This window comes from Toxorhynchites rutilus, chromosome 3 (assembly GCF_029784135.1).
Source record: "Toxorhynchites rutilus septentrionalis strain SRP chromosome 3, ASM2978413v1, whole genome shotgun sequence".
NCBI lineage: Eukaryota > Metazoa > Arthropoda > Insecta > Diptera > Culicidae > Toxorhynchites > Toxorhynchites rutilus.
In genome coordinates this window covers 43280449-43288834 of record NC_073746.1, presented here as the reverse complement: position 1 = coordinate 43288834, position 8386 = coordinate 43280449, and the positions used below count along the sequence as shown (strand labels likewise).

At 42.0% G+C, this 8386-nt stretch overlaps 1 protein-coding gene across 1 annotated transcript; it reads right to left on the bottom strand.

Moving 5' to 3' along the window:
* Window positions 1–1919: 1919 nt before the first annotated feature.
* Window positions 1920–7235, bottom strand: LOC129773073 (uncharacterized). Its single transcript, XM_055776624.1, has 2 exons — window positions 3440–7235; window positions 1920–2497 (listed from the first exon to the last, which is right to left on the bottom strand). The coding sequence occupies exons 1-2, from the start codon at window positions 7233–7235 to the stop codon at window positions 1920–1922; spliced, it is 4374 nt and encodes a 1457-aa protein (XP_055632599.1).
* Window positions 7236–8386: the final 1151 nt, after the last annotated feature.

The following is an 8386-nucleotide window of genomic DNA, read 5'->3' as shown; positions in this document are numbered from 1 at the left end:
GTGTTTCCCCAACACAGACTTCAGATCCAATGTGTCTGGGGGAATTAGCATTGCAAATTCTTGCAAGTCGGGAATATTTTTGTTCCGACTGAAATGTGTTTCCCTAACATAGGCTTCAAATCCATGAAGCGTGGGGAAATCGGCATTGCAAATACATTCAAGTCAGGGGCTTTTTTGTTCCGGCTGAAATGTGTTTCTCCAACACAGACTTCAGAAACAAGATGTCTAGGTAAATTGGCATTGAAAATAAATGCAAACTGCAACTGTACTTTTGTACTCGCTTGCCTCTGTACAGATTAGAATATAGTTCCTTAACACGGTCTTCTAAACTTAGGAAACTGGGAAAATCGTGCAGACATTAGAGGCGAATGAACTTTCAAGTTTAAAGCATCTATAGTATAAAAAGCAGAAGTTAAAATTGTTGATTCATGCAAGCCGGGGGTACTTCTGCACCCGCATGTTTTTTTTGCTCTCCGAAAAGTGTTTTCCTAACACGGTTTACAAAAGTGGGTACGAACACAACGTTTGGCTCGGTTATTAAAGATTGCCTTGAAGAATATGTTTTTATACCTTCTGCTAACTGAATTTCTACGCATGTCATTTGATGATTAGGCAAAATGTTGATAACCATTTGCTCCGATAACGCCTATTGATTAAACAGTATGCGTTCGACGTACATGTCAAAATCGAAACTGAATGCCTGAACTTAATTAAGTCAAGCAAATTTGCGGAAGTACGTACACTTGAGAGATGTAAACTTCAGAGGGAAATGTAGGATAAAATATTCGTTTGATAATTCTTCCGTTCATATATTTTGCCCTAGGCGTCCCAAACGTCAAAGGACTGTCATTAAATTTACTTGTAACGAAAAACATAATCTGTCACAATGTATGGCATTTATTCAATCTCTTTACTCAAAAAGCAAATATATTGATTTCAATTGAATTCGGTAAATGTTGTATTCAATCAACAATTTTATCAATACAAACAAATGATTGCTACGCTATGGTAGTCTCACGTCAACCTTGCGGTTATATCATAGATATAACCCACCCATTTTTTTGATAAACAATTCTCGCGTAATTTATGAAAAGGTCCTATGTAACTTTCGGATCAACTCGAGGAAAAACGAAGTTGAAGACCGGAACATTGTTCCGCGAATTGTTTCAAAAGGAATCGATCTTTATCATTACTTTTACCACTAGCAGTCAATCATAACTTCGTGCTAAAAGCAGATCTTTTTTGTTATAACTCGTTGAATTGCACTAAAAACGATATCAATACCCGAAAATAACAAAAACTCAAAATGTCGAGAGTGCGACTTCGTGTTGTTTTGATTGCTTTGTTACTTCGGACGTATCGAGCGTGTTGTATCGTTGGCGCCTCAGGGTTGGGATTTCCGGCTTCGATAGCTTGGGTTGGGCCAATTTACAACACTGCGTTTATTCAAATCCACACTGGACGAAACCAATTTCCGTTTCCGGTTATTCGGTTACTCAACACAAAATTATAACTCGCTAATTTAATAAGACAAACTCTACACAAAACTACATTTATTCTCTTACAAAACTATACAAATTTATTGGACTTAAGACTAACAATTATTTCTCGACCATTTTTGCGCAACACAATTACTTCCTTTTTAGTAGGATTCTGGCTTTTATATCTCGGCATACAAAGGTCCCTTGTTCGATTATCGTCGGTAATAGTGTAGGTGATGACGATGACGGTTCATTCAGTGAGGACACTCACTCTCTGCCATACTCCGTTCTCTCCTTTCGCTGTGTAACAACCGCAGGAGCGCGTTTAGGGGTGCGTTTCTACCAAACATTCCCACCCACCCTGAAATTCCACAATTTCTGCAACGAATCCTCCTCATTTGGATGGGAATACTGGAAAGAAATGTAAACAGTCTTCGACTACATATGTTCTTGTGCTGAATCGGCATTGCAGTCAACTATCGGAAGCATACATATTTTCTCTACCGGTCGCTTCAAAATTCCTGTGGCAGTTTTTAATGTCACTACTCGAACAACACCATCTGGGCCTGGGTGAGTGGCGATGATTCTGCCCATTTTCCACCGCATGGGTGGCTGATTGTCATCTTGAATGACCACTAGTTTGTCAACATCGATTTTCAATGGAGGTTTCCATCGTTTGTTTCTCCCTTGAAGTTGACAAAGGTATTCTCTGCGCCACCGTTTCCAGAAATCCTCGAGTTGTCGTTGTACCAACTGCCATCTATTAAGCCGGTTGATGGGAATATTTTCGGTGCTTGGTTCCGGCAGTGCTTGGAGTGAGGAACCAATTAAAAAATGCGCTGGCGTTAGAGGATCTAAATCGGTTGGATCATCACTTAATGGAGTCAATGGACGTGAGTTGAGACAGCCTTCCACCTGAACCAGTAACGTTGACAAATTTTCTACCAACACCGGATGTTCTCCAACGACCTTCAGAAGATGTTTTTTCGCAGAACGGACCGCTGCCTCCCATAAACCTCCGAAATGGGGAGCACGTGGAGGATTAAAATGCCATTGGATACCATATTTGGTGCATTCCTTGGAAATCGTATCACGCTAATCGTTGCTCTTCATTCTTATGAAAATTTCTTTTATTTTATTCCAGGCTCCGACAAAATTTGTCCCGTTGTCAGAATAGATGTGTGCACATAGCCCCCTTCTTGATATAAACCGGCGTAGGGCTTGAAGGAATCGGTCAGTCGACAGGTCAGACACCAACTCTAGATGCACGGCCTTTGTGCATAGGCAAATGAAAATGGCAACATATGCCTTCGTTGTGGTACGTCGAGGAGCTACTCGTACGTAAAGAGGTCCGAAGTAATCAACTCCGGTATTCAGGAATGGACGAGATGGCGTGACGCGTGCTGCTGGCAGTTCCCCCATAAACTGACGGACTGTTGATGGCTTTGCTCGAAAACATTTCAAGCATTGGTGAACTACATTTCGGGCGACACTCCTTCCTCCTAATGGCCAAAATTTCAACCTGACTGTTCCCAACAACAACTGTGGACCAGCATGCAATAGTCTTTCGTGATAATATCGCATCAGCATACGAGTAAATACGTGTCGAGCCGGCAACACCGCTGGATGTTTTGTATCCTCTGTTTCGTTCGAATTCGATAGTCTACCTCCTATTCTAATCAAATTTTCTTTGCAGATGTATGGATTATACCAACGCAACGCTGATTTTCTCGACACCGGTTCTCCTTTGGATAGGCTCTTCCACTCATCAATGAACGTTTCCTGATGAACTCGACGAATTATTGTGTTTTCTGCTTGTCGTAGCTCTGCAGTGGTAAGGAATGTGTTTGGCTCCTTAGTCTTGCATGTTGATTGAAGACGATTGATCAACCTCAGCCAATATGCGGTGCTTCTTATTAATTTAGTGTAAGTGGAAAATTTTTCAATGTACCACTCACTGAACTCCTTGATTGCGGAACTGGTGTTACTCGTGATTTTTCTAGGACGTAGTTCCTCTTCTAGTTCAGCAATGCTGTTAAAGTTGAAATCGGGCCAGGTACTTTCTTCTTGTTCCAACCATCTTGGTCCATGCCACCAAATCTTGGACATTGTGATTTCATGGGGTGAAATTCCTCTGGAAATCATATCTGCTGGATTGTTGATACCTGGAACATGTTTCCATTGACAACCTTCAGAAACAGCTTGTATTTTTGCCACTCTATTGGCCACGAAGGTGGTCCATGTCGTTGGAGTTGCTCTTATCCAACGCAGTACACATGTGGAGTCCGTCCAAAAATAACCTTTTGATTTAAATCGCGTTGATTCGCGTACCTTCTCGTACAGTTGTACTGCCAAAAGTGCACCACACAGCTCGAGTCTGGGAATCGTCTGGCATTTTAATGGCGCCACCTTGGATTTGGAAGTGAGAAGCCGGGCTTGAATTTTCCCGTTTACATTCTGGTTTCGAATATATAAACATGCACCATATGCCTTCTCCGAGGCATCCGAAAAGCAATGAATTTCTATCATGGTTGCATCGGGGATGACCACGCATCGATCTATTTGTATTTCATTCAATGATGGAAGCTCCGCATGATACTTCAACCACATCTCTGCAACTTTCGATGGTACAGGTTGATCCCAATCTAGACCTTTGTTATTTGCGTCTTTTAATGACCATAGCAGCTGCATAATGATCTTGGCTGCAGTAATCGTAGCTCCTAATAGCCCTAGTGGATCAAACAACGATGCAATGACGGACAGTATTTGGCGTTTGGTGAGCTGCTTGATCGTTGTTGGAGATGGAATGTTGAACTGGAAAATTAATTTATCCCCCTTTGGGATCCAGGCCAATCCTAAGGCCTTTATAGAACGATCTGTTTCCATTTTGAATTCGACTGAGTCGCACAGTGCTAGGTTTTCTTTGGGAATTCCTTCCAGAACTTCTGATCGATTGCATGCCCATTTCCGTAGTTTGAATCCGCCTCGATCCATAATTTGATTAAGCTGTGTTTTTAAATTATTTATGCTGTCTATGTTGTTTGCTCCTGTGATGATGTCATCGACATATGTGTCCTCTATTATAGATTTGGCTGCCAGTGGAAAGTTTTGCTCCTCATTCATTGCTAATTCTTTCAACGTTCGAGAAGCCAAGAAAGGTGCGGGTTTTGTTCCGTAGGTAACGGTGTTCAACTCATATGTACCAACGGAATCCTCGTGTGGAAAACGCCATAAAATGCTCTGCAACGTTCTATCCATAGGACACACATTAACTTGTCTGAACATTTTCTCTATGTCGGATACAAGCATAATTTGGTAAGTTCGACTACGCAGAATTATTGATCTTAAATCATCTTGTACCACCGGCCCTGCCAGTAGTACATCGTTCAGAGATACACCTGTGGACGTCTTACAGGAAGCATCGAAGACGACACGCACTTTGGTAGTTGTGCTGGTTTCCTTTATAACCGGGTGATGTGGCAAATAACATCTCTTCACACTATCACGCTCATCAGCGTTAATTTTCCTCATATGACCTAGCTCCAGGTATTCTTGCATGAATGCGGTATATTCATCTTTTAATGTGGAATCTCGAGCCAACCTCCTCTCAATTCCCTGAAGACGCCGGAATGCGATGTCCCTTGACTCGCCCAACCGTGGATAAACGCCTTCATCTTTCGGTAGTGACATTATGTACCGTCCATTTGCTTCTCGCCGAACAGTCTGCTGGTAAAATAGTTCACAGCGTGTTTCTTCCGGTGAATATTTCGTTGATCCAATTTCCTCGCAGAACCAAAATCGAGCAATTAAATCGTCCAGTTTTTCGGAAGCAGAAACGTTGCAGTTGATGTGGATGCCATGGTTTGGAACGGATATTCCTCCACACACTATCCACCCAAAAACGGATTCGGTGAGTATTGGTAAATTTTCTCCTAATGTTTCTCTTTTTCCAGATTCAAAAAATTCAAAAAATGCCTCAATGCCAAGAACCAGGTCCACCGCCTTGGATTCGAAGAATGCAGGATCCGCCAACTTAATTCCATTTGGGATGGACCAACCTTTGGTATTTACCGTTGCTGTAGGAAGATTGACCGTGACCTTGGGTAGGACTAGGAAATTCATCTCCCGCATGTAGTTTGAAATCCGAGACTTAACTGCTGTATGTATCCTATGGTGAACCTTGGTTGCAGCTTGCCCAATTCCATGAACTGAAATATCCACTTCGTCTCGTTTCAGTTTCAACCTTTGACATAGCCGCTCGGAAATGAAATTACTTTCGGAACCAGAATCTAAAAGTGCGCGAGCTGGATACCAACTGCCTTCACAGTTCTCTATCAGCACCACCGCTGTTGCCAATAAAATCGATGATGAAAATCGCTGCGCACTTCCAGACAGTTGAACATCGCTTGCTGCAGTGTTTGACACACGGGAGGAATTCGAACCTGATGAACAGCCAGCTTCTTCGGAGTTACAATCATTTCTCGCGACTGATGCTATTTTGACATTCGAATCCTTACCAGGTTTAAAACACACAAGCGTATGATGACGACCCTTGCAGTTTCTACAGCTATATTTGGATTCGCAAGTTCTTGCTTGATGTCCGGTTTTAAAGCAATTTCTGCAAAGCGAATGCGTTTTTAGCAAAGTATCCCTTTCTGATACTAACATAGACCGAAATCTCGAACATTGGTATAAAAGATGATTCTCCTTGCAGGCAACACATCGTATCGTGGCAGTTGGGAAACTATTGAAATTAGCCTTTCCCGTGCCGAATTTCTGCTTGTTTTGGGTTGGGAATTGTGGCACACCTCTAGTGTCCACCGGTTTTGGCGGCAATGATTCCAATACTCCTATGCGTCGATGCAGGAAATCAGTCAGGTCTGCAATCGTATCCTGTTCCTTGGTTGAAGATACCTCCTCCCAACCTCTACGCGTGACGGGGTCGAGACGTGTTGAGAGCATGTTTACCAGTAGCAAATCCTTATAATCTGGTCGTATGATTTGGTCGAGTGTTTGCACTATTCGTTCGAAACTTTCCAACAGATTGTGTAGCTCGGGTACAGATTCCTTTGAAAGAGTAGGTAATTTGAACAAAGACAATACCTGCCGCTTTTTGAGTTGCTTGCAATTATTGTATCTTTTCATAAGCATATCCCATGCTATTTGATAATTGGCTTTGGTTATTGGAAGTGGATCGATCAAATTCTTCGGTTCTCCCATCAGACAGCCTTTTAAATAATGAAATTTTTCAACTTCAGGTAGGTCTGCCTTCAAGTGGATCAATGAGGAGAATAAATCACGAAAACTTAGCCATGCGTCAATATCCCCATCAAATGTTTGTAGTTTGATCTGGGGTAAGCGCACGTGGTCTGGTGGTTCCTGCATAGTCATGTCACCAACTCGAATGGACTGATTGGGCGTCAATGGTTCACGTCGTTCCTTGATCTTATCCATTAGGAATGCCTTGGTTTTGTAATAACGGGTGCTGAATTCTTGCCTTTCCTCGTCGAAATCGTCCTGCTCGGCAACAAAATCATCATGAGCCCTAATCTCGATCAAAGTATCGCCAAATTTTTCCCACAATTCATCCAATTTTTCTAAGCGTATATCTATTTGACTATTTGTAACCTCCTCCTCAAACTGTTCGGTAAACTGCCAAATATCATTAAATGTTACCATAACTTCCTTCAGCCTTGTTTTCAGCAATTTTAGGGACGGTGAACGTTTGCTGGATGACGATGTTGATGGCGGCATGGTTGCTCACAATAAAACGCTGACACAGTACAATATTTTCTTAACCAATTCGAAATTCTGGTGTAATGTTTTCGTAATGTTTCGAAACTACGTTGATGCTTCTCCGTTGGATATTGATGGTCCACTTGATTGTGTCCGTCAACAGCACCTCGCGGTTTCCCGATGGTTGGTTCAATGGCTCGTACGATGTATAGAACACGTTGAAAGATAACGGTTAGTATTCCGAATTGTACGCTTCGACTGGACATACACTGAACTATGTATAGTTACCTTACAAAAAATAAATCTGCTCCGGTTCAGTGTGTCCGCCCACGGTGCACGATGCGACAACAACGTTGCCTAAGGTAATGTTGCGCTCCAAAATTGAAATGGTTGCACTAAGCTTTCTATCGATTTCTTCCAAATGCACTTCCTTTGTATTGTCGCCGTTGTTGAATTGCATTTAAGCCTCCATTACGATGCGCGCACGCATAATTTAAAAAATACGAGTGTTAGAATGGTATTTGTCACCTAGCTTGGCTGGACATATACTGATCTGTTCTACTAACCTGACCAAACAAATCAGTTGACCGTTGTCCAACTCAAATATTCCGCCGAACCAGTATAGATGTGGAATGACGAATTCAAAAATCCTTTTGATTGTCGATCCTTTTTGTTCGCTTCTGAATTTGCGATGGCGATTTCTTTTTTGTGTTGAGCCTTGAATAGCTTAATTCCTTTTCCTGGTTATCCTGTCCGTCCTGCCGGTTCCTCCAGGATCCGGTTCGAAGGACCAAAATGTTGTATCGTTGGCGCCTCAGGGTTGGGATTTCCAGCTTCGATAGCTTGGGTTGGGCCAATTTACAACACTGCGTTTATTCAAATCCACACTGGACGAAACCAATTTCCGTTTCCGTTTATTCGGTTACTCAACACAAAATTATAACTCGCAAATTTTATAAGACAAACTCTACACAAAACTACATTTATTCTCTTACAAAACTATACAAATTTATTGGACTTAAGACTAACAATTATTTCTCGACCATTTTTGCGCAACACAATTACTTCCTTTTTAGTAGGATTCTGGCTTTTATATCTCGGCATACAAAGGTCCCTTGTTCGATTATCGTCGGTAATAGTGTAGGTGATGACGATGACGGTTCATTCAG

What these genes read in the sequence shown, in the direction of transcription:
- LOC129773073 (XM_055776624.1), bottom strand. Translation starts at nt 7,235, where the DNA reads ATGCCGCCATCAACATCGTCATCCAGCAAACGTTCACCGTCCCTAAAA. An exon ending in TTCCGCAATCAAGGAGTTCA is followed by an intron (nt 2,498 to 3,439) that starts GTGAGTGGTACA and finishes CCCATTTCGGAG; the next exon opens with GTTTATGGGAGGCAGCGGTC.